Genomic DNA, 27,508 nt, shown 5'->3' with positions numbered 1-27,508 from the left:
ACTTTTCATAGTGAAATTTAAAGACAGATCTAATTCGTCCAGATTGTCTTGGAGAACCATATAGACATAATGCCTAAATGACACAATATGCTTCAAAAATGGTGACTTGCACCCAATTGGAATAATTTTTATAGGAGAAACCAATTTACCATAATGAGAGAGCATTCTGGTCAAAATTTTTTGTTTGAAATTAAAGGTGGCACATTAGAAAGAGTCACTTTTTTTGAAGGAGTAGAAAGAGGGAGCACTTGGGTAAAAATTCCATTAAGCACTACTCCAATTTCTAGATTCGCTAAATCAATTGTCTTCACAAACACAACAATAATGCTGTTCATGCGAGACGCAGACAGAATGTTCTCAGGCCAAATCACTTCTCCAACAGCCAGGCTACAGTCTTCTATACCGACCGCTGAGTCTATTCTCACACCATGACGGTTTCAAAAAAATCAAACCTCCCGCTACATGTATAAAACAGTATAAAACCGGCAGCAGACTCCCTAGAATATCAAACACCTCCTTATCCTCCCAAATAAATGAATAAAACAATACCTAAATTTAAATCACCCCAAAAAAACAATACAAAAAGATAATAAAAGATACAAAAATAGAAAGATAGCAAAAATAGATTACTCGTACCTGACACTCACGCCAAACACTCAGCTCACACTCAACACTCCACCCACTCACTCAGCACATGCGCACAGTGAGAGAAAGAGAGAGAGAGAGAGAGAGAGAGAGAGAGAGAGAGAGAGAGAGAGAGAGAGAGAGAGAGAGAGAGAGAGAGAGAAAGATAGAAAGATATATATATATATATATATATATATAGAGAGAGAGAGAGAGAGAGAGAGAAAGATAGAGAGATAGATAGATAGATATAGAGAGAGGAAGAGAGATAGATATAGAGAGAGAGAGGAAGAGAGAGAGAGAGATGGAGAGAGAGAGTACATGCTGTCTGTACATGCTACCCTTAGGAGATATCATTAGGAAGCATGGCATTAGTTCCCCTTCGAGGGAACTCGCGCTGCGTCGAGAATCGACACTTTGGGGAATGCCTTCAGCATGACACGTCTGAAGCCTGTATGCGTTATGACGTCACTTGTGACGTTGCATGTGACGGTGATGTGGAAGCTATAAAAGGACGCTGGATCACAACAGCGTCAGCTTCTGTTCTTCAGCAAGTGTTCTGTGTGACTGTGTGTCTTATTTGGTGTTGTTTGTCTCATTATCTCTACATTGAAAGATATCATGGTGAGCAAAAGTCAAGATAAGCGATTCAGACAGTGTGCGTCCCCTTGTCCACGCTATTTGAGCGAGGGTGATGCTGATGCACACTCGCTCTGTGTTGTTTGTCTGGGAGTGGAGCATGCACGGGCAGCACTCGAGGGCTCTGTCTGTGCAAATTGTGATCAGATGCCCCTGAGAACGCTCTGCTCCCGCCTGAGCCTGTTCGATGAATCAGTCCGTCTTAGCCTCGTATTTCCTTGTTTTGAACCGTCATTTACTACAATTTCTAGTTGTTTATACTACTACTAAATACAGCTTACCCAACATCTCAGATTAACCTGACATCGCTAGCTTCCGTTACTACTAGCACAACACGCTAGTAATTCGCTAGCCTGTTAACGCGCCACCCGTGCGCTCAGCTATTTTTATTTATTTATTTTTCTCTCGCGCGCCCGCGCCTTTGAGTTCATAAAAAGCTCAGGTGAGTAAGAATCAGTCAACAAACACTGTGAGTAATGTCTTGTCCTGTTATTGTCACCTGCACTTCATGTCACATGTTTAGCATAGTCTTCTCTGTTGGCAATATAGGATTTATATGTGATAAATGCAAGGAGACAGTTAGGCTGACAGAGAAGATTTCAGAACTAGAAACACGCATCCAAACTTTAATTGAGGATAGTAAGAGTGCTAGAGCTTTAGATACTATTTTGGATGCGCCTAGCATAGTGAACTCTTTACATGATGCGGTTCCAGCTGAAGAAGTGCCTGTGCAGCCAGGCAAATGGGTGACAGTGAGGGATCGCTCTAGTCGCGGATCTAAAAACCGCTCTTCCGTTCCGATTACCATAACAAATCGATTTGCCCCGCTCAGTGAAACACCCACTGAGAATGATTGTGCCCTAGTTATTGGCGATTCTATTACACGAAACATGAAAATAGAGACACCAACCACCATAGTCACATGTTTGCCGGGAGCCAGAGCACCTGACATCAAAGCAAATTTAAAAGTGCTGGCTAATGCTAATCGTAAATTCTCTAAGATTCATGTCGGCACTATTGATGTTCGACTCCGCCAGTCGGAGATCACCAAAATTAATATTAAAGAGGTGTGTGAACTCACAAGTACGATGTCAGGCACTGTAATTTGCTCTGGCCCCCTTCCTGTTCGCAGGAGTGATGAGATAGTCAGTAGATTGTGTTCACTGAATCGCTGGCTGTCTAAGTGGTGTCCGCAAAATAATATAGAATTTATAGACAATTGGAAAAGTTTTTGGTGCAAACCTGACCTGTTGAAAAGAGATGGTATTCATCCCTCCTGGGATGGTGCTGCTCTTCTCTCTAGTAATATGGCTCATAGTCTTAGAGCTCAAACATGACAATCTGGGGCTCAGGTCAGGAAGCAGACAGACTGGCTAAACCGACCGTCTGCTAGCGGCCTCGCGTCACCAAGGTCAGATAAATCCCATCACATAAAGCCTCTTTCACCTAGCTATCATCATATAGAGGCTGTGTCTGTTCCCCGAATTTGGAAATCCAAAAAAACGTTTTAACCCATCTAAGGTTAAAAATGTAATTGATGTTCAACAAATAAAAAACAGCTATAATACAGATGAGCAAATGCTAAAGCTTGTGTTGCTGAATATTCGATCGCTTACTTCAAAAGCACTCATTGTTAATGATATGATTTCAGATAATAACCTAGATGTGCTGTGTTTGACAGAAACCTGGCTAAAACCAAACGATTACATTACTTTAAATGAGTCCACCCCGCAAGATTACTGTTATAAACATGAGCCTCGTCTGAAACGCAAAGGGGGAGGAGTTGCTGTAATTTATAGTAATATTTTCAAAATCACTAAGAAATCAAGTTTTAAATATAATTCTTTTGAAGTATTAGTACTTAATGTAAAAATACATAGTATAAATGATAAATCACGTTTGAGATTTGTGCTGGCTACTGTATACAGGCCACCAGGGCACCATAAAGATTTTATCAAAGAATTTGCGGACTTTCTATCAGAATTAATATTGACCAGATAAAGTACTAATTGTTGGTGATTTTAATATACACATCGATAATGAAAAATATGCATTGGGATTGGCATTTAAAGACATTGTAAACTCTATTGGAGTTAGACAACATGTGTCAGGACCTATTCATCGTCGTAATCATACTCTAGATCTAATATTATCACATGGAATAGATGTTGATGCCGTTGAAATTCTGCAGCAGAGCGATGACATCTCAGATCATTATCTAGTCTCGTGTAAACTTAATTTAGCCAAGGCTGCAAAGCCGACTCCGTGTTTCAAATATGTTAGACCAAATATGTTCTGCCACTAAAGATTGCTTTATCAATAATCTTCCTGATCAGTTTCATAATCTCAGCATCCCGGATAGCTTAGAAGAACTTGATATTGCAACAGAAACTTTTAACTCTCTCTTTTCCAGCACTTTAGACACAGTTGCTCCGTTGCGCTTAAAGAAGATTAAAGAAAATAGTCCAACGCCGTGGTACAACGAGCACACTTGGGCCCTTAAGAGAGCAGCCAGAAAAATGGAGCGCAACTGGAAGAAAACAAACCTAGAGGTATTTCGCATTTTATGGAAGGAGAGCTCGATTGCTTACAGAGAGGCCTTAAAAGCTGCTAGATCTGCTTATTTTTCAAACCTATTAGAAGAAAATAAACATAATCCTAGGTATTTATTTGAAACGGTGGCTAAACTAACGAAAAAGAAAGCTTCAAGCCCAGAAGTTTGCAAGCAACACAGCAGTAATGACTTTATGAACTTCTTCACTTATAAGATTGATAATATCAGGGAGAAAATTATAACTATGCAACCGTCTACTACAGTATCGCATCAGGCAGTGCATTGTAGTCTCCCTGAGGAAAAATTTGATTCGTTTGTTGTTATAGAAGAGGAAGAATTTACTAAACTCGTTAAATCATCTAAATCTACAACATGTATGTTAGACCCTATACCAACTAAGCTACTGAAAGAAATACTTCCAGAGGTCATAGATCCTCTTCTTAATATCATTAATTCATCTTTGTGTGGCAGTATAGGTGGTTGACTTCAGGCTACTATTGGTTGCTTCAGGTTTATTTATTAAGCCTATCACAGCTAAAGGCGGAGCATATATATACCTGCCCTGTATTGAGTCCCGTCACAAAGCTTCCTTGCTTTTCCGGTTCCGCATGCTGTGAAGAGGCATGCGGGAAAATTGTTTGTGTGGTCCCATGGCATATAGGAGAACGAGTACTGTTTCCCATGGTTGATGTGTCTGCAGCCTCTTCACAGCGTGCACGTTGATTTATGGGCACTTCGGACTGCCGTGACTGGGATTCCTCGTACCCCAAAAGCGCAGCGTATTCTGCCAAGTAGCGGGGAGGATTCCGTTGCTGGGGTTACCCGACGTTCGCTCGTTGATTACGGAGCGCTGCTGTTTTGCTGCTGTCTCAACTATATTAAAACGAAAGGATTCGCGTCAATTTCATTCCACTCTGGCTGCGGCCGAACAAGAAACTGTTAGTGCTTTAATGGCGTATGCAGGTTGAAAGGAGGAATATCGCCGCCCTGCAGTTTTAGCGTGTTTGTTTGTGTGTGTGTGTGTGTAGGCAACGTGCGAGTGTGTGAATGTTTACAAGGAGAGTGTTGTGTGTTTGGTAATTGTATTGTTTTCTTTCTAAGGTTCATTGTTTTGTTATTTTGTATCTGTTTCTACTGTGAACTGTATGTAATTATTCTCTGTATATTCTGTTTTGATTTCGTTAGGAGTTGAGTGTCCAAGAGCAAAGGGGCGGGGCTTGACTTGATTATTTTTGTGCTGTGCTGTGGATGTGCACCGGTGTGAAGGTGATACTGATGTGGTTATTGCTTTGGTTTTTCTTTTGCATTTTTGGTGTTACTTACGGAGTGTTGTAGTGCTCATTGAGTGTCCCCCTACTGGCCTCACTCAGTCCTGTCGTCTGATTATTTGAGTTGTCTTTTTGTTTAATGTTTTTTGTATTTATGTTGTGAAGTTTGTGTAATTTATTGCGGAAGTATTAGTTTGAACATTTTTCCTTGTATTGTCTTTGTCTTGAATTATTACACCTGTGTCCTCTAATAAAAAAAAGTAATTATTTATTCATCCACGTCTCTTGTCCTGTTAAGGGAATAAATCCGTGCAGCCTATTTATTAGGTTGGTTTTCCTGGGTTGAGAATTCCCAGGTGGCGTAGTCATTACATTAGATCCTTAGTAACTCCTCTTAATGCCACATTTGTCTCTAGGATACGTACCAAAAACCTTTAAGCTGGCTATGATTAAACCGCTTGTTAAAAAAACACAACTTGATCCTACAGAATTAGTCAATTACAGGCCGATCTCGAATCTACCTTTTCTGTCAAAGATATTAGAAAAAGCAGTGTCTTCACAACTGTGTTCCTTTCTTGAAAGAAATGGTATCTGCGAGGATTTCCAGTCAGGATTTAGACCGTACCATAGTACCGAGACTGCTCTCGTTAGAGTCACAAATGATTTGCTCTTATCATCCGAACGTGGTTGTGTCTCTCTATTAGTGTTACTCGATCTTAGTGCTGCATTTGACACTATCGACCACAACATTCTTTTAAATAGACTCGAAAATTATGTTGGCATTAGTGAAATTGCACTAGCATGGTTTAAATCATACTTATCTGACCGTTATCAGTTTGTAGCAGTAACTGAAGAGATGTCTCATCGATCACAAGTTCAGTATGGCGCACCTCAAGGCTCAGTACTAGGACCGTTGCTGTTCACTCTGTACATGCTGCCATTAGGAGATATCATTAGGAAACATGGCATTAGCTTTCACTGTTATGCTGACGATACTCAGCTGTATATTTCTTCAAAACCTAACGATACTTACCAATTCACAAAATTAACGGAATGCATAGCTGATATAAAAAATTGGATTACTTGTAATTTCCTACTACTTAATTCTGAAAAAACAGAGATTCTAATTATTGGACAAAAAACTTCCTCACGTAATAACCTAGAATACTGTCTAACACTTGATGGCTGCTCTGTTAAGTCTTCGTCGTCGGTTAGGAACCTGGGTGTGCTCTTTAATACCAATCTTTCATTTGAAAGTCACGTTTCTAGTATCTGTAAAACTGCATTTTTCCATCTTAAAAATATATCTGAATTACGCCATATGCTCTCATTGACAAATGCGGAACAATTAGTTCATGCGTTCATGACCTCAAGGCTAGATTATTGTAATGCACTACTGGGTGGTTGCCCTGCACGCTTAATAAACAAACTACAGGTGGTCCAAAACGCAGCAGCTCGAGTTCTTACCAGAACCAGGAAGTATGACCATATTAGCCCGGTTCTGTCAACACTGCATTGGCTGCCTATTAAACTTCGCATCAATTTTAACATATTGCTGATCACTTACAAAGCACTAAATGGTTTAGCTCTGCAGTACTTGAGCGAGCTCTTAACGCATTATAGTCCTTCACGTCTATTGCGATCTCAAAATTCCGGCCAGTTGATAATACCTAGAATATCAAAATCGACTGCTGGCGGTAGATCCTTCTCCTATTTAGCACCAAAACTTTGGAACAGTCTTCCTAACATTGTCCGGGAAGCAGACACACTCTGTCAGTTCAAAGCCAGATTAAAGACACATCTCTTTGACCTAGCATTCACATAATACATTATAGACTTCTATAATTCAATGTTAGGCTGCATAGATTAGGTCAGCTGGAACCGGGAACACTTCCCATAAATCCTGATGTACTCGTTACATCATAAGAAGAATGGAATCTACGCTAATTTTAGTGTCTGTGTTTATCCCGAGGTTTTCCCGCAGCCTGCCGGATCCAGGCCGTATCCAGATCTGATGAAGGAGCTTCACCTGGACCCGATCCAACGCAGTGCTGAAGTGCCAACTAGTCTCTCCCTATGGAGGATCCCTTTACCACTCTACAGATAAAGCGTTGTCGGGAAACTAATTTCGCGTACCTGCCCCGAATTGATAAAATAAAATTAAAATTCTGTATCAAAAATTATAAGGAAACGCCAGTACTTTGTTTAGGCTTGGTTTGTAGGGAATTCCAGAACATATACACATATACGCACATATATTCAAACGCACATAACTATAGAACCAATTCTTAATGCGCATGTGAACGCCATCAGCGTTTCTCACAGGTTCGCGTTTAAAGTCTGTGTAGAGAGAATGGTGTCGTCTTAGCAGCCCCAAATTTAATAACAAATGATCGTTGCGACGGAAGCGAATCAAACAAAACTAACTTTAGCTGGAAAATAACTTTATTAAAGAACCGCTGGTAACCCTTCCTTTTACAGTCCCCTAATTACTAGGTATTTACCTGGTAAATATATGGTAAGTTATAGTTGGTTATTGGTAATACGTTGACGTAAAAAAAAAATGTGACTATGGAAAAGGGAATGATCAGATTATATGGTAAAATTCCGGTAATACCATGGAAATAAACAAGGCTTCATTTTACAGTACAGTTGCACTTTACTTACCGAGTAAATTGTCATGTTTTCCTTGGTAACGTTGCAGGACATACGAGGTAAAAAAATGTGACTGGAAAAGGGAATGATCAGGTTATATGGTACAATTCCGGTAATACCATGGAAATAAACAAGGCTTCATTTTACAGTACAGTTGCACTTTACTTACCGAGTAAATTGTCATGTTTTCCTTGGTAACGTTGCAGGACATACGAGGTAAAAAATTTAACTATGGAAAAGGGAATGATCAGATTATATGGTAAGATCCCAGTAATTCCATGGAAATAAACAAGGCTTCATTTTACAGTACAGTTACACTTTACTTACTGAGTAAATTGTCATGTTTTCCTTGGTAACGTTGCAGGACATACGAGGTAAAAAATGTGACTATGGAAAAGGGAATGATCAGATTATATGGTAAGATCCCAGTAATTCCATGGAAATAAACAAGGCTTCATTTTACAGTACAGTTACACTTTACTTACTGAGTAAATTGTCATGTTTTCCTTGGTAACGTTGCAAGACGTACAAGGTAAAAAAGTGTGACTATATGGAAAAGGGAATGATCAGGTTATATGGTACAATTCCGGTAATACCATGGAAATAAACAAGGCTTCATTTTACAGTACAGTTGCACTTTACTTACTGAGTAAATTGTAAAAACATCTGCAAGAACATACCCAGTATTTAGGATGTGCCATGACATTAGGGAAAACTGTTCCTGCGGGGTAGTTACCAGGTAAGTGTAAGGTAAATTATTTGATAAACCCTCTATAAATGGGTGTAGCAATGAACAACAACTATGTAAGACAAGGTAATTTATTGGAAACTACCATCTTAATTTCAAGATAGTAATAAATAAACATGGACTGTTACCAACATAACCCTAGGATAACTACACACCTAACTTGAATTGATGGGTAATACTGGAAGTGTTTCTAAAAATTGGCTGCCTACATTCTGAGGAAGTACACAATTAAATCTGAGTTATTACCAACCTAAACAGGTAACAAGTACACAGTACTTTGTTGAGTTGATATTTAACAGTGGTGTTTTTTTCCCTGGTAGTTTCTCTGTAATTGCATACTAATCACCTTAAGTAATTACACACTAAAATACTATCATTTACCATATGCTTACCAGGTAAATACTTAGTAATTAGTTTGTAGTTTCTCTGCATTTACATACTTGTTACCTGTGGTAATTACCAATAACCAACTATAACTTACCATATATTTACCCAGTAAATACTTAGTAATTAGTTTGTAGTTTCTCTGCATTTACATTCTTGTTACCTGTGGTAATTACCAATAACCAACTATAACTTACCATATATTTACCAGGTAAATACCTAGTAATTAGGGGACTGTAAAAGGAAGGGTTACCAAACCGCTATAAAGCCAAAACAATCTCTGTTACCTTAAATTATATGTTTATCTCTGTAAAGCTGCTTTGAAACAATCTACATTGTTAAAAGCGCTATATAAATGAAGATGACTTGACTTGACTTGACTTGACTTCCTCCTCGATGCCCCGATTTTGCCTTCTGGCCTCTTCGGCAACGCAGTCAACACTGTCATCGAGAGGTTTCAGGAGGCAAAACGACAGTCCGCTGCTTTTAAAACAACTTATCCCCCGTCATTGTCCTAGGTCTCATGGGTTTGCTGCCATGGGGCAGTGCCACAAGGCAGCTGACAGCTCCTCATACCTGCAGCAGCAGAAGGAGAGTGTCAGCAACACCCTCAGCCGAAGTCTTCTAAGCTGAAGGCAGATCTGAGGACTGTCATTCAGGCGAGGAAGGCTTCGGCAAAGAGGTCCTGACGCGATGCGCAGGCCTCTGAGTGTGGTCCACTCTGCGATCGAGCAACAACAGCTTGCTCCTTCGCGAAGCCCTTAGGAAATCGATGTTTGCCTCCCGCCACTAAATACGCTTCAGGACGCATCGGTTTCCAGTGAATGCAAACCGCAGTGTCCGCCTGAAAATATTGCGGCCCTGTCGAGTTCGCTTCGTCTCACGGGGCCTGTAGAAAAATGAAATCGGTTAGTTCCTGCCAGTCAACTGCTTCAGGTCACCGAAATCCCAAATATAACACCAGAGGTCAGTCTCGAGAGACTGCTCCCCCTAGCAGATTATCTAGACACCTGGAAAGGTCTTCGAAATATATCTCAGTGGGCCCTGCGCAAAGTGGAAAAGGGGTAAAGAATTCAGTTTGAGTATCGTCCACCAAAGTTCAGCGGGGTTGTGCACACGCTGGTCAGCCACGAGCAGGGTCAGGTCATGGAACAAGAAGTTCAGTCCCTCTTAGTAAAGGAAGCCATAGAGCAGGTTCCTCCTCAAGAAAGGGAAGCCGGGTTCTACTGCCGGTACTTCATAGTTCCCAAGAAGGATGGGGGGGGTTACGTCCTATTATAGATCTCAGGGTACTGAACCGGTCTCTGTGGAGATTCAGGTTCAAAATGCTAACCATACCTATTATCATGAGTCAGATCAGATCCGAGGACTGGTTTGTCACGGGGGAAAAGCGCATCAGTACAGAGTTCTTCCATTCGGCCTAGCACTGTCACCTCGCACCTTCACGAAATGTATTGATGCTGCTCTTGCTCCTCTGAGACTTCAAGGCATTCGCATCCTCAACTACATCGACGACTGGCTCATTCTGGCACAGTCAGAGGAAATGGCGGTTCAACATCGAGATGTTGTTCTGAATCATCTAAGGTGCTTAGGATTAAGACTCAATGTCGAGAAGAGTTTATTAATTCCTCTACAGAGAACCTTTTTCCTGGGGGTAGTATGGGACTCATGTAACAGATTGGAAGTCCGTTAATTTTAAATAAATCTAGATTCCCAGCCACACCAACACAGAGAGAAAGACACAAGAAATACCCAAAATAGTATTTCATTATTTTTTTAAAAGTTAAATTTAAAAGGGCAGCAAAATCACAATTTCCTCCTCAAAAACCAGGGGAGACAATAAAAACCATGAATTTGTCCAATATTCTGTCCCAGGGTGAAACAATACCCAAATCCAGTCCAGCCTGGATTTAGCTCCGTGTTTCCCCTACCGCCGGCAAGGAATGTCTGTTTCAGCGAGACCTCAAATAGCCGATTCCAATCCCGAAAAATCCCGGACCAGGATTTCCGCGGCGCCGCTCTGCGTCTGTCAGTGGAGAGATCGTGAAATCAATGGGCAGCTTGCTCGTAGCCTGGCAACTTAAAAAAATCTTAGATGACTAAAATGACAACTTCCCTTTCCTACTACAAGTGGGCTCATCAACAATGCTATCGTGTCTGCTGCTCTGCCGTCGGCTCCTGGATCTGACACCTTAGCAGAAATGGACATCTAAGAACGCCTCCTTTAACTCAGATGTTAAAAACACACACGCGCATCAGCGTGGGAAAAAATAACCACTTCCCTTTAGTCTGAGTTTTGTGAGCGTTGACACTGCAGAGTCTGGGATTTGGCTCCATCAGGCGCAGAAAGTCCAGCCAGCAACAACACCGAGGGAAAAGAAGATCAGCAAAAGTCCAAGTCTAGCGTCCTTTTTATTGGGAGTGATCTAATCAGCTGGCAAATTAGATCACTGATGTGAACGGGGTTCTACAGGTGTGTCAATTAGTTTTTGTTGTTGTTGCAGTTTGTGAAGGAGGAAAAACAGTACCATCAATGGTCCAGCAAAATCACAGCAAACAAGGAAAAACCACAGCAACAATATAAAAGTGAATCCACCACAAACAATATAATAAATTAATCCACAGCAAACAAATATGAAAGTTAAGGCAGAAATTGCTATATCAATCAATAACAATTTCCAAAATAAAATAAGGTTAACCAATCAATCACACTGCTCCACTTATTTTGTATTATATGACACTCAGTCACGATGCGGGCACAGTTGTCTCCTGCTCGTATAAACACCATCTTGACCACAGTAACGAGTATCAAGCTAGGCCAGGCCATCACTCCCTGCAGTGGTGGCTCAGGACCAGAGGGAACCCATTTTGCATGATCAAAGTAATGTGCGGATGCCTTCGTTCTTTGGTCATGTGGAAGAAACTTTGGTTCCTGTCCCAAGGTCCTGTGTTGGGGGCACCGTATCAGAGGAAAATTTTGACCACGGATGCATCCCTTACAGGTTGGGGTGGGATCATGAAAGGCCGCTACACCAGGGGTCTTTGGAAGGACCATCATCTTTGCCTGGTGATGTTGGCAGTATTTCTGGCCCTCAGACATTTCCTTCCGGACCTCAGAGGCCATCATGTTCTAGTGCGAACAGACAATACGTTGGTGGTCTCATATATAAATCGACAGGGGGGCCTGAGATCGCGCCCTCTCGCAAACTTCTCTCAGTCAGAGCAATGTTTATTCCCAGGGACAACAATGTGGGAGCAGACATCCTGTCGAAGCAGGGGCTGAGGCCCGAGGAATGGAGACTCCACCCCGAGACGGTGGAGTTGATATGGAGGGAGTTTGGTCAGGCGGAAGGGGATCTGTTCGCCTCTCAAGAGAACACTCACTGTCCGCTCTGGTTCTCCCTCACGCATCCAGCTCCTCTGGGACTGGATGCCATGGTGCAGGCATGGCCGAGGCTACGCCTGTACGCATTTTCCCTGATCGCTCTGCTCCCAGGGGTTCTAGAGAGTGTCCGGCGGTACTGCATCAGCTTGCTCCTAGTAGCCCCATACTGGCCGGCCCAAGTATGGTTTTCGGACATCATGGCTCTTCTAGCAGGCCCTCCGTGGCAAATCCCGATCAGGAGGGACAATTAGTTTATGCGTTCATGACATCAAGGCTAGATTATTGTAATGCTATTATGGGTGGTTGCCCTGCATGCTTAATAAACAAACTACAGCTGGTCCAAAATGCAGCAGCTCGAGTTCTTACCAGATAGTGTGTGTGACAATGATCATGACAGATAGTGTGTGTGACGGTGGTGATCATGACAGATAGATAGTGTGTGTGACGGTGATCGTGACAGATAGTGTGTGTGTCGGTGGTGATCGTGACAGATAGTGTGTGTGTCGGTGGTGATCATGACAGATAGTGTGTGTGAGGGTGATCGTGACAGATAGTGTGTGTGACGGTGGTGATCATGACAAACAGTGTGTGTGTCGGTGATCATGACAGATAGTGTGTGTGACGGTGGTCATGACAGATAGTGTGTGTGACGGTGGTGATCATGACAGATGGTGTGTGTGACGGTGGTCATGACAGATAGTGTGTGTGACGGTGGTGATCATGACAGATAGTGTGTGTGACAGTGATTGTGACAGATAGTGTGTGTGACGGTGGTCATGACAGATAGTGTGTGTGACGGTGGTGATCATGACAGATAGTGTGTGTGACAGTGATTGTGACAGATAGTGTGTGTGACGGTGGTCATGACAGATAGTGTGTGTGTCGGTGGTGATCGTGACAGATAGTGTGTGTGTCGGTGGTGATCATGACAGATAGTGTGTGTGAGGGTGATCGTGACAGATAGTGTGTGTGACGGTGGTGATCATGACAGACAGTGTGTGTGTCGGTGATCATGACAGATAGTGTGTGTGACGGTGGTCATGACAGATAGTGTGTGTGACGGTGGTGATCATGACAGATAGTGTGTGTGACGGTGGTCATGACAGATAGTGTGTGTGACGGTGGTGATCATGACAGATAGTGTGTGTGACAGTGATCGTGACAGATAGTGTGTGTGACGGTGGTCATGACAGATAGTGTGTGTGACGGTGGTGATCATGACAGATAGTGTGTGTGACAGTGATCGTGACAGATAGTGTGTGTGACGGTGGTCATGACAGATAGTGTGTGTGACGGTGGTGATCATGACAGATAGTGTGTGTGACAGTGATCGTGACAGATAGTGTGTGTGACAGTGATTGTGACAGATAGTGTGTTTGACGGTGATCGTGACAGATAGTGTGTTTGACGGTGATACCTGTCCAGAGCAGTGGTGTGCAGGACTGCAGATCTACTGTGCAACTGTACATTTCACCCGCTGAGTTTCCTTTTAATGGGGCTCCAACGATGATCCTGCCAAAAACACCCTCACAATCAATCAATCAAACATCCTAGCAACCAGTGTATGTGTGTGTGTGTGTGTGTGTGTGTGTGTGTGTGTGTGTGTGTTTCACGCACTGTTTCCTGTTTCCGAACTCTGACTGAGAAACGCTGTAACCAAAGAAATCTTCTGCCGTGCCGTTAAATCTCAGGGGATGTTCAGTGTCGATATTGAAGGCCTCTGAAAGAGACGCTGGAGAAGCGAGAGAGATTGTTGAGACATCAGGAGACGTTTGTGAGACTGTTTCTAAAAGATTCACTTAAAAAGTTAAAAACTAAAGTTTCTCTTCTTGTCTGTCTGTTGTTTCATGATATGTATATAACCACAATAGACAAATATGTATTTGCATACAGTATGCAAGGAATGGAATAAGAAGGGTTAGCGTATTGTTATATTTGTAGGATTGAAAATAATCCAAGATATTTGAAATGGTCAAAGACATTTGCTTTACTTTTCCACCCCTTCTTTCCCCAATGGCCATTTGGAGTTTCCAAAGGCACAGAGGGGCTGATAGTGATCAAGACCTGTATTGTTGCATTATTCCAAATAAATAGATTAAAATTCACAAAAAAATTTAAAGAGTTTCACAAAAAATTATAAAATTCACAAATAAATAAAATGAGGTTTGCAAATTAAACAATATTACAAATGTTTTATTATTTTACAAACACAACTCTGCCTGGCATTTATTTGTGAACTGCTTTCTGTGCATTTGTAAATCCCCTCACGCATCTGTGGATTTTAAAACACTTCTAGCGTCGACATGCAGACAAATCCACAAATAAGTGGACTCCACCCACCGTTTACTCAAGCCAATCAGATAACGGCCACAATTTGATACATTTTTGTGAATCTCTTTACATTTATTAGTGAATATTAATGTATTTATTTGGAATAATGCAACAATTCTAACCCCATACACCTTTAGTACAATGGGGTTGTAATTATCTGATTGGTCAGTTTGAACGTCTCACAGTTGGGTTAAAGTCACATGGTCAGGGAAAGGATAAAACAAGATTGTAACTGTTGCTCTGACTCTTTTATTCTCTGGGTCCCTTTCTTGGGGCTTTCTCCCTTTGCCTCCTCTTTTCTTTCTCTCTCTCTCTCCCTCTCTCTCTCTCTCTCTCTCTCTCTCTCTCTCTCGTGCATGCTGGTGTAGCAGGGATATGTTGTTACAAGTCCTTTATTACTAAAAAAAAATTACACAACGCAGAGGGACAACCGCTACACTGGGAGTTTGTGGACAGTTTGTGGCATGAGTGTGTGTTGGAGTGAGCTCTACGGTGTGAGTGAGTTTTCTATCTTTTTATCTATCTCTTGTGGTTTTGTTGTTAGGTAAATAGAGGAAAGTTTGTAGGTGTTTGTGAGGAGTGTCATCGGTCAGTGTGTACTGATCACTTTGGCGGCGTCTCAGCATGTGAGCTTGAAAAGTTTAATGCGGCGGCATGGCGTTAAGGTAGTACCCGCGGAGCGTTGTTCAGTTGAGGACTGTGTCCTCGCTGTTGCTGCTGTTGTTGGTCATGACTGCATTCTATCTGCATCAAGAATGAATAGCGCAATAGTGATGTTTTTGAACAATGTTGAAACTGGGATTGTTGTGAATGATCCCCTTACTCCAGTCATGCCCTTAGTACAACCAGCGAAAAGAGTAATATTGTCAAATGTCCCGCCTTTTATTAAAAATTAAGTGATTGAAAGGGAATTGTCCAGACACCTAAAGTTTGTGTCAAAAATTAAAAAAATCTCACTCGGTTGCAAATCGCCACAGTTGAAACATGTTGTATCATTTAGGAGGCAGGTGCACATGATCTTAAATAACCAGAATGAAGAGCTTAATTTAGCTGAAAGAGCTTAAAGAAGTTTAAGATTGAGGATTTTCATTATGTTATTTTTTCTACCTCGGATCCGATGAAGTGTTTTGGTTGTGGACAAGAGGGTCACGTGATACGCGTGTGCCCTGAGAAGAGTGCAGATCAGAATCACAATACAGGCGAAACGCTTAGTAATACAGATCATCCACAAATGAGTGATACAGTATCTTGTGTTGACAAAAATGGAATTGACGATCGTGAAAGTAATAAAAATGAGAGTGTGGCCACAAACGAAAATGTGCATGAAGGTGATGTTTCTGAGGTCAGTGAGCAGGCCATATTAGAAGATGCTTTGGATGTTGACATGACAGAAGATCAGAGTATTTTTAAAACGGAATTTCCATTTTAAAAAGGAAAACTAAAACCAAAGGAAAAGAAAAAAGGGCTAGTAAAAAAGCTACTGGAACAGCTGTTGGTGATGTAATGGAGGTGGACTCAGAGTCGAGTAATGTTGAGGAGTCTGCTGTGGATAGTGATTGTGAATCATCAGACTCTGTGAGCATCGGACAAAATTAAAAAGTTTCTTCAGACCAGGGAAGGCATGAAAGGTGTAAATGTAGAGGATTATTTCCCAGATCGTGAGCGGTTTATAGATTCAACCAGGGCTTTAATGAAGGAGGGTAGAGCTTTCACTGAACAAGAAGTCTTTAGGCTGAAGAAAATTGTCCAGAAGTTAAAACTAAATTTATTGAACGATAAATTCGAATCAGTCTAGCTTTTTTTCTTTCTTTTTTTTAAGTGTTTGTTACTGGTGTGCTCATATTACCTTTTTATGAGTAGGATACAATTGGGCACACTTAATTTAAATGGTGCACAAGACAGCAAGAAAAGAGCAATGCTTTATGAACTGATTAAACAAAAGAAAATCGATGTAATGTTGGTCCAGGAAACTCATAGTGATGTTTTTAATGAGAATGAATGGCTAATGGAATGGGGTGGGTCAATTATTTTAAGCCACACAAATCACTGTAGTGGTGGCTTAGCTGTACTTTTTAAGAAAAACTTTTAACTAATTTCATATGAGATAGAACATGTTGTTGAGGGACATCTAATGAAAATAACAGCAACATTTTAAAAAAATTGTTTTAGTTTTTATAAATGTGTATGCTCCTGTTGTTGGTCCTGAAAGGGTTGTTCTTTTTGATAAATTAAGTAATATTTTGTCAAACTGTAAAGAGGAAGAGTTCATATTTGTTGGAGGGAATTTTAATTGTACGGCAAATGATGGAATGGATAGGAACCATAAAGAGCCACATCTAGCTTCTCAACATGCTATAAGAAAGCTTATAGAAGAACATGATTTGTGTGATATATGAATAACTTTAAATAAATAACAAAGGCAGTACACATGGGCGCAAACAAGAGAAAATTATATTTCTATGGCTAGATTTGATAGGTCCTATTGTTTTGTTTGAGATTTTGCCTAGTGGGTTTTCTGATCACAGTCTAGTAATCTGTAGTGTCTTCATTATTAATATAAATCATTCAATGGCCTAGGACCTCAATACATTGCAGATATGCTCACTGAATATAAACCCAGCAGATCACTCAGATCATTAGGATCATATCAGCTAGAAATACCAAGGGTTCACTCTAAGCATGGCGAGTCCGCTTTCAGCTATTATGCTGGAACAGCTTCCAGAGGAGATCAGACGTGCTCCTACAGTCACATTCACATCCAGACTCAGAACACTTCTGTTTAGCTGTGCATTTACTGAATGAGCACTGTGCCAATGTTCGTCCGACTGTTTGTACTGTACTTTATTTTATTTTTTATTTTTCTAAACTGTTTTAATTATTCTTATTTCTTTTTATTATTTTAATTTCTTCTATGTAAAGCACTTTGAATTGCCATTGTGTATGAAATGTGGGATATAAATAAACTTGCCTTGCCTTGCCTAATATAAATTCTAAGAGTGCCTATTGGCACTTTAATACTTTTTTGCTACAAGACAATTTTTTTAAGGATGTTTTTATTTATTTTTGGAAACAGCTCAGTTAGAGGAAAAAATAATTTTCTTCCCTACAACAATAGTGGGATCATAGGAAAAAAGAGATACAGCAACGTCAGCACACTCTCACCCCGGATTTCCACCAACTGCGGATCGGCTCTGCTGCGTGTCGGCTCCGTGCTCCACCGTCCTTCAATACCCAACAGGGCCGAATTTGTTGCGGAACGGCTGCGGCCATGACTAACAGCTGAAGTCACGATCGAGGACCCACGAGATCTCGCAAATTCACGTATGATCGCAAAAGCCTTAAAAGCGTACAATGACTTCAGTCAATATTAGGTTGTTATCATGTTTTTCACTTTAGAATACTGATCCAAATAATTAGTAGTTCCTTTAGAATGATGTAGTAATACTTGAGTCATTACTAGTGGGTTACCATTACCTTTTATTATAAATTATGCATTATTCATGTTAATTATGAACCTGTAGATAGTAGTTCTCTGGGAGGTATGAAAAAATAGTAGTTATTGATTAGCTAATAATGAACTACCACATTCATCTGAGCGCGATTACTTACTAATTCGTTAATCCGAGTTTCTTGTTAGTTAATAGTAGTTACTAGAGTGTTACTAATGCATTACTCATTTGTTCCTGTGTTACCGTAAAATGTTACCAGAGAGAGAGAGAGAGTATTGAGTTTATTTATATAACTCTCACAAACTGCTCCGAGACACAAAGGTTGAGATCCAATTGCAGCTTTATTAGAAGGCGTAATCCAGAATCCTAATCAACACAAGCAGAGGTCAAACACAGGAAGGCAGTCCAAACAAACAAATAAACAAACAAACAAACAAACAAACAAACAAACAAACAAACAAACAAACAAAACAGGCAGGGGTCAGAGGCAAAAGAGTAATCCAGGGAACAGACAAGAGACACAAAACCAGGGAAAAACGCTCGGAAATGCAGTGCAACAACATACAAAACTTCGCAGTGAGTGAAGTGGTGAACCAAGCTTATATGGGGTAAACTAAACAAGATAATGAGATACAGGTGAATGTGATAATGAGTGCTGATGAGTTCAGGCAGAGAATGATGGGAGATGTAGTCTGTGAGTGAACGTGAGAGTGCCCTTGAGAGCCACCAGAGGAGTTGGTGTCCTTTACATAGCATCTTGGTCAGAGGGTGCAGGGTTTGCTAATACCTCTTAAGTCGATTGCCTACTGCTCACGCATACAAAAAAGTGTAGTCTATTTAGCCAGTTCCGTACAACTTGCCAAGTCACTGATAGACAGAAATCAAAAGGTCTTTAGATGACGCGTCTACTGCTCCGTTCATCTGCGCCTTTAGTTTGACCTATCCTGGACACAGAGCTGCGGTAGCACCAGCCTCCTCATAGTCTACTGAAATAATGATTTCAGAAAACTTCAGAATAAATCAGGATGTAACATTTATTTGTCAGGTAAAAATGTATCCTGCCAATTACAGAAGTAAATGATTAAAAGCCAATTCAGAAATAATAAATACATGACATCACTTACTCAAAGATGACTCTAAAAGTAAGCAATGCATTCCTGACTGTTGGAGCCAGACTTGCTTTCTTTATTATGGTTTGAGTCGAATTATGATAATAATGTGTTTTGTTAACAATAGTTTGGTGTGGTTGTTACATTTGTTTATATTCAGATTTTTTGCTTTAATATTGTTTTGGTTTTGCTTTTCTATGAGTGCAACATGGAGGTGTGTGTTATTGAACCCGCCCACCAGCAATCAGGTGACTGCAGCACCTGTTTTATGGGTTCAATCAAACCCGGAACTCAGTGTTGTTTGAAAGTGATTTGTCGTGGCTAGCGAGGTGCAGCCGTATATTTTCTTTGACCGCTCATTTATCCCGTAACTTTGGATTATTTACTGAAAGCTCCATCACCCTCCCTGATGCACGGTAGGACAATAAAACCACTGGAAATTCCAGGCGGGAAGGAAGTCGACCGGAAGTTGAAGTCGGCCGGATGCCGACATCTTGTAGCAGAACTTCACTTGCGTTAGCATCCCATTGACTCCCATTCATTTTGGCGTCACTTTGACAGCGAATAACTTTACATCTGAGGCGTTTAAAGACTCCATTTGTCCATTATTTATTTCTAAAGATACACGACAATGTATAAAATGCTCCATTACCTTGTAGCTTATGTTATGGACCCGTAGAAGCAGTTTTTGTAAAAGTAGGCTAACGATTGCGTCATAACCACGCGACTCTCTGTCGCACAGTAGAGAGATTACCGTATGGACGGGAGGAGAAGCTCGCGGGCAATCGGGGGGACGTGGGGGCAAAATTACAATATAATTAATCAGAATACCTAGCAAAAGTTTCTCCTGCTCCAAGCTTATGGACAGCTCCTACTCACACTCTCCGTCTCTGCAAGATTCGGAAGGGAATGATTCAGATTTCTCTTAGCACAGCTACTAGAAGACAGACGGGTTGCTCACGTGGTCCGTGTAACGCTTTGCTCGGTTTGAGTCTGCGCGTCAGGAAAGGAAGTGCTAAGAAATCGCTGAAAATGGGCTTCACTTGTCTCAATTGAGTTCCAATGGGGTCGCTGTGTCCATTTCTTTTACTGTCTATGGGAAATTCAGGTACAATCATTCACATGACATGCAATAAAAAACTTCAATGGAATGAAACGGACTCGATGAGTTATGTTTGAGCACGTCAGTTACTGGCTGCAACACTAAGAATAATACACTGACAGAGACATATAGTGGTGTGTGAGTGTTTTCCAATGGGAAAACACTGAAACCGCACTGTATGGGGGTCGTTCCTGGTAAAGGGTCCCAAAGGCTGCTCTGTCACCTACCCTTAAATACCCAGACCAGAACAAAAGGGTTATACCAATATTTGTGGGTCAATCCATGTACCCCAGGGGGGTAACACCTGGTTTCGGGAGATATCTTGAAGAGTCATCACCCAGAGAGGAGAACAGGATTCTCCTAAGTTCTCAATCTTTCTCATTAAACCAATGACTGCAATGAAATTAAGACCATTTTACCAATCGACACTTAAAACGGATGGAAATTAGCACTGTGCTAAATCCGGCGTATTTACGTTAAACTTTGATTGTACGTTCATAAATATGCGCTGTCCCATTTAAATAAATAAATTAAAATTCAAAATGATACCAAACGTGAAAAGGAAAAACAATAGATTCACAAGATACATCATATGTGATATATAGACATTCTTAGTGAACTTTTGGTGACTTAACTCGCGAGAAGAGGAAGGGGGGAGGGAGAGGGGGATGTCCAGGGTGCGTTTTATGGCTTTATTGCAGGGTGAGTTTGGTCTTAGCAGGGAAATCAGTTCTTACAGACGGCCCCTCGCCCCTTGGGACAGATTTAGATCAGGCCTAAGGGGACATTTTTGGACATTTTCCTGTTTCCACATTTTCAGTGTTATTCTCTGAGTGTTCATAGGGCTGACCACTGTAGTTTGCAGTGTTGATTTGGATCAGTATTCTAAAGTGAAAAACATGATAACTACCTAATATTGACTGAAGTCATTGTAAGCTTTTGAGATTTTTGTAAGATTTTGAATAGCAATTCCTTCCAATGGATTTGCTAACACTTTAGTCATTACTAGTGTGTTCCCATGATCTTCACTTTAGATACTGATCCAAATTATTAGTAGTTCCTTTAGAATGATGTAGTAACACTTGATTCATTACTAATGGGCTACCATTACCTTATATTAAACATTGTGCATTATAAATATTTATTAACCTGTAATTCTTATAGTCTTCAGTGAGGTATGAAAAATAGTAGTTATTGATTAGCTAATAGTGAACTACCACATCCGACTGAGCGCTATTACTTACTAATTCGTGAGTTTCTTGTTAGTTAATAGTAGTTACTAGAGTGTTACTAATGCATTACTCATTTGTTCCTGTGTAGTTATTCATTAATGAAGGAACAGTGTTCTAAAGTGTTACCCATTTTACATATATGCTGGGTACAATTAATGGTATAAGTTATCATCTTCTCATACATCTATTTTGTGACAATTTTAAGTGTAACCATATTTTGTCATTAAACCCTTTCAATTACAAATAATGTTTGTAAATAGTTTTGATTTGGTATTGACTTTGAAGTGCTTCATATTGCAATACAGTATCATCCCTCTCTACAGCAACGCTCTCCCACATATTCAGCTCTTGTAACTGCGCTTATTTCCGTCGTTGGTATAAGTGGCAGTGGGTGGAATAGACAAGAAATGTGCAGTTTTCTACCATCTTGCTAAAAACGTTTCTTTAGTCATTCGGCAATCTTGCAGACTGAGCCCCTGCAGGAAATCCACCCTTACACATAAATATAACTATAAATAGTTACTATAAATAGTATTGCACATAATTTATATTGCAACAGTTTAAAGAGGAAGTGACCTAGACATGAGAGAGATTTTCTGAGCCCTTATTCTAGAAAATCTGTGTGTGTCTAGAAAAAACACAATCTAGTGTGTGTGTGTGTGTGTGTGTGTACCTATTTGATATTATTTGTATGACACATTTGAGCTAAACCTGACAAAATCTCAGTTTAAGGGCATCCTCATTTGTAAAAGCTTGATTTAAAAAGAAATCAGAAGGTTGTAAAAATTTAGAAGGTTGTATCCAGTTATTTTAGCTGTCTGTTTTGCTGAACTGGTATTTGGTATTATATTATTTTAATTTAACTGTTATCATAAACACACTGGTTTGTAGTGCAAATAGTTTGACTGCACTTCTAACACACTGTTCTGTACAGGTATTTGTATGTTTTTTTATGGTCTCGCCCATTCACAGGAAACTGCTTGCTTCTGCATGGATATGAAAACAATAGAAGTCTGTAGAATATCCCTTTTATGTATGTATGTGTGTGTGTGTGTGTGTGTGTGTGTGTGTGTGTGTGTGTGTGTGTGTGTGTGTGTGTGTGTGTGTGTGTGTGTGTGTGTGTGTTGCTTTTCCAGCAACATAGTTTAGGTGTGGGATCCGGGCTGAAGAGATCGGTTAAACCCTGGTAGTAAGATCGTATTTCTGAGACTTGACAGAGCAGCCATCAAGTGTTTCTAGGTATTTCTAGGTGTAACTAGGTTTCTAGACAGTATTCTAGGTAACTACGTGCTGAGGATGTTTGTCCAATAATTAGAAACTCTGTTTTTTCAGAATTAAGTAGAAGGAAATTACTAGTCATCCAGTGAACAGCAGCGGTCCTAGTACTGAGCCTTGAGGTGCGCCATACTGAACTTGTGATCGATGAGACATCTCTTCATTTACTGCTACAAACTGATAACGGTCAGATAAGTATGATTTAAACCATGCTAGTGCAATTCCACTAATGCCAACATAATGTTCGAGTCTATTTAAAAGAATGTTGTGGTCGATAGTATCAAATGCAGCACTAAGATCGAGTAACACTAATAGAGAGACACAACCACGATCGGATGATAAGAGCAAATCATTTGTGACTCTAATGAGAGCAGTCTCGGTACTATGGTACGGTCTAAATCCGGACTGGAAATCCTCACAGATATCATTTCTTTCTAGAAAGGAACACAGTTGTGAAGATACTGCTTTTTCTAGAATCTTTGACAGAAAAGGTAGATTCGAGATCGGCCTGTAATTGACTAATTCTCTAGGATCAAGTTGTGTTTTTTAATAAGAGGTTTAATCATAGCCAGCTTAAAGTTTTTGGTACATATCCTAGAGACAAAGATGGGTAACACTTTACAATAATAGTACATGAATAATCATGTACTAATACCTGAATTAATAATTACTTTACTATGAACTAATGATGAGTTAAGACATGTATTAATGAGGTACTAACCTTAATTATGACATGAGTATCATGAATTCCTACATGAATATACCATCTTAACTACGCGTTAGTACATGCTTGTTAATTAATGTATTAATTAACATTTCGAGGTAAAGTAAATCAAACATGCTCTAGATCAGAAGAAAGATGTACTAAAAGGGCACAATGTTAAATTGTTCATAAATTTAACACCATCAATTGTCACATACATCAGTGAATGACACAAGATGTCTTGAAATATTTATATTGAACCTACTCATTGAACACACATTCCGTTTTAAGTGATTCCACTGCTGCCTTCAAGTGTAAAATACCTACTACACTAGCATATTCATTAAACAGATGCAATTTTCAAAATTAAAATCAGTGTTAGCACAGATGATGGTTATTTTCTGGATTTACATTACATTTACAAGTCATGAATTCATGTTACTTTCCAAGTAATTAATGATGAGTTAGTAATGATGTGCCCCCCCAAGTAAAGTCATGACATTATGATACATTAACAAGTCATGAATTCATGTTACTTTCCAAGTAATTAATGATGAGTTAGTAATGATGTGCCCCTCCATGAAGTAAAAGTAACATGAATTCATGACTTGTTAATGTATCATAATGTCATGACTTTACTTGGGGGGGGGCACATCATTACTAACTCATCATTAATTACTTGGAAAGTAACATGAATTCATGATTTGTTAATGTATCATGTAATTTCTTGTCTTGGCCCTCCAAGAGTAAATCTTCAAAAATGTATCAATTACACATGTTTTATACATATTCAGCTCTTCTAAATCAGATATAATTTGGTGCTTGTCGGTGGTTTGTAAAGAAGTGGAAGAGCAGAGGTGCTGTGCCTGAATTTAGATGGAGAAGGAACTGAACGGTAGGAAAAAAGTGGACAAATTTTGAAGGGGCAATAGTGGCCCCAAAGAAGAGCCAGCAAACAAGACTAACATCCGACTGCATTATGATATAAAGACAGTAAACAAATCCAGAAAATAACCATCATCTGTGCTAACACTTTTTTTAATTTTGAAAATTGCATCTGTTTAATGAATATGCTAGTGTAGTAGGTATTTCACACTTGAAGGCAGCAGTGGAATCACTTAAAACGGAATGTGTGTTCAATGAGTAGGTTTAATATAAATATTTCAAGACATCTTGTGTCATTCACTGATGTATGTGACAATTGATGGTGTTAAATTTATGAACAATTTAACATTGTGCCCTTTTAGTACATCTTTCTTCTGATCTAGAGCATGTTTGATTTACTTTACCTCGAAATGTTAATTAATACATTAATTAACAAGCATGTACTAACGCGTAGTTAAGATGGTATATTCATGTAGGAATTCATGATACTCATGTCGTAATTAAGGTTAGTACCTCATTAATACATGTCTTAACTCATCATTAGTTCATAGTAAAGTAATTATTAATTCAGGTATTAGTACATGATTATTCATGTACTATTATTGTAAAGTGTTACCCAAAGATGAATTAATGATATTAAGAAGAGGATCTATGACCTCTGGAAGCATCTCTTTCAGTAGCTTAGTCGGTATAGGGTCTAACATACATGTTGTCGATTTAGATGATTTAACGAATTTAGTACATTTTTCCTCTCCTATAGCAATGAATGAATTAAATTTTTCCTCAGGGACACACTCCCTGATGCGATACTGTAGTAAACGGTTGCATAGTTATAATTTTCTCCCTGATATTATCAATCTTGCAAGTAAAGTAGTTCATAAAGTCATTACTGCTGCAGCTGTTTGGAAACGTCAGAAGTTGAAGCTTTATTTCTTGTTAATTCTGCGCCCCGAAGCACATGAGGTGGTGGGGTTGGCAGAATGACTCCCTGAGGGCACGGAAGAGAAATGCGCACCGTATAGTGAGGTTTTAACCACTTCCCCCCAGAGGACACTGCCCTCAGAGGCCTAACACCACTGGCATCAGGACCTGTTCCCTGAAGCCTTCTTCGAGATATTGACAGTCCTATAGGGCTGACAGGACCAGCAACTACAAATGTTTGGTCAACACATCATGCACAACCAAAGAAACAGAGCTACTCGGTTTTGTAGAAACATATATCAAAAATTAGCACGTCAATCTCAACAATGGTGGCAATATTTATTAATTTTTATTCATGCAGCAGTGCATGCTGGGAGTTGTATACTATCCTGGAACCCAGCATGCATTGCGACATGACACTTTTGATTGTCACCATTGTTGAGATTCATGTGCTGATTGTTGATGTCTCTGTGTGTGTCTGAGTTAAGCAGGAGTTAAAAATGTTTTAATGCATTATATGATTTCAATATCCTTCAGAATAACTGGTTACAGAAATATTGCTGTATTTCATGTTGTAGATTAACAGATATACGATAAATATTAAATACCCATAACTTCAAAGCTTATATACTGGATGTGATCAGAGAATCAGACATGTCCAGGATGATTATGGCATCATCTCAACAGCCTAAAACACCTGATCATCTTCCTCTTGGCTTTTTCTTGCCATACCAAATGTGTTTTATAAACTCACAGTTAAAGCAGCCAGAGATAAACTAATGTTATAAAGTCAAGGGTCAAGAGCCCAACTAAAGCAAACACTGATCTCCATCATGGTGACAACAAACTTTATTATTTTCAGTAAAATATCAACAACTAAATATCTGTTAATTCTCAACAAGAACTTTTGTACATGTATGAAAGAAATGCATTTCTTTCTTTCTATTTTTGTTTTCTACGGTATATTACTGTTTTAATGAAAATTGGCATGAAATTGTATGATATTGTCAGAATTTGGCCTTTTTTTACAGCAAGGGTTAACAGTGTATGTTTCCATTGGACACTCATTAATCATCATGTGTTCGTCATTGTCTCATCATCACGGTGTATTTAAGTTCCTCTTTGTGCTTGTATTGTTTGTGTCTTGTTAAGCGCTGCGCGTTACCTGCTATTTGAGTTTGTTTTTTAAAATAATACTTTGTTTTGGAACCTTTTTCATCCTTCTCTTCATCCTCTGAACCTAGATGTGACGCATGAGTATTTACCATTTAATAATTAATCGGATTTAATTAAAACAAATAATTGTATTTGCTCAGCAGCAGCGTAGATCTCGGCCGCCAAAATTAAGCCTATATCCCATGCCCCATTACTGGTAACTGCACATATTTATGCATTTTTATTTTTTATTTTTATGATTAAATTACCTTTATAATTACTTCAGATATCTGTGAGCTTGTAAGGTCTATAAAACTGTGCACGTGTCATAGAGTGTGTGAAGCAACAATTTCATTGTTGACATCCCTCACTAGCGAGTTTATATAAGAGCTGCCAGTATGACTGAATCTCTCCCGGGACACTGAACTGCATCACAGAGGCACACTGTTTGTTTTTACTCTGGTTATATCAGTGTAAAAACAGTGTAAAAATATGTGTTATACAGTGGTTATACCATTCGTTTCTTAAGTGGGTTGAAAGACTTGTGCGTTTTACAGAACGGGCTCTTTTAGAAAAAACATCTAACACATCTAAATGAACATATTGCTTTACATAAAGTTATGATGACTCTAGACTGAAACAAACACTACAAGAAAACCATAGCATTATTTATTTTACGGATGATCTATATATTATAAATAAACCTCTCACCCCATATGAAGAGAATCCAGCTGTGCGTCTCCATCCTGATGTTTCTGAGCTGGTCTGTGGGAGATTCCTGTTTTATTCCATCATAGTCACTCCTTTTGGATCAGAGTCAGAACTCCTGCGCTGTGTGTGTGTGTGTGTGTTCTATGATTGTTTTCATTACACGGCCAATATAATCAGCATTACAGATCTCTGGCTGATTCTGAATCCCCTCATTGAGGCCAGAGCAGGATTTGATCTCAGAGGTACAGTCTCAGAGGTAGCCAGTCGAGTAATTAGTTTTCTGAGTTCAAGCATTCCGACATGCAAAGTGAAGCATTCATGAGACGAGACTGGAAAGAAAGTGAAAGTAAAACTCGCTTTCTTTCCAGTCTCGTCTCG

The 27,508-nt window shown here is 39.7% G+C and overlaps 1 protein-coding gene across 4 annotated transcripts in view; it reads right to left on the bottom strand.

The window, feature by feature from the left end:
- The window catches only part of LOC311077441 (integrin alpha-L-like), a 64,645-nt gene extending 37,382 nt beyond the window's left edge, over window positions 1-27,263 (bottom strand). For 2 of the 4 annotated variants that reach the window (XM_084105919.1, XM_084105921.1), the window contains exons 1-3: window positions 27,131-27,263; window positions 13,875-13,989; window positions 13,675-13,769 (exon numbers count right to left, since the gene is read on the bottom strand). In XM_084105919.1, coding sequence (XP_083962045.1) covers window positions 13,675-13,769; window positions 13,875-13,989; window positions 27,131-27,164 — 244 coding nt within the window. In that variant the 5' untranslated portion in view covers window positions 27,165-27,263. Of the gene's footprint in view, window positions 1-13,674; window positions 13,770-13,874; window positions 14,008-27,130 lie in introns of all 4 variants that reach the window. The other 2 variants (XM_084105918.1, XM_084105920.1) reach the window with 1 other exon arrangement.
- Between the last annotated feature and the right edge of the window lie 245 nt (window positions 27,264-27,508).

This window comes from Abramis brama (genome assembly GCF_963993115.1).
Source record: "Abramis brama genome assembly, chromosome: 2".
NCBI lineage: Eukaryota > Metazoa > Chordata > Actinopteri > Cypriniformes > Leuciscidae > Abramis > Abramis brama.
Note: the sequence above shows the minus strand (reverse complement) of the source record. Positions and strands in the feature narration are given on the sequence as shown.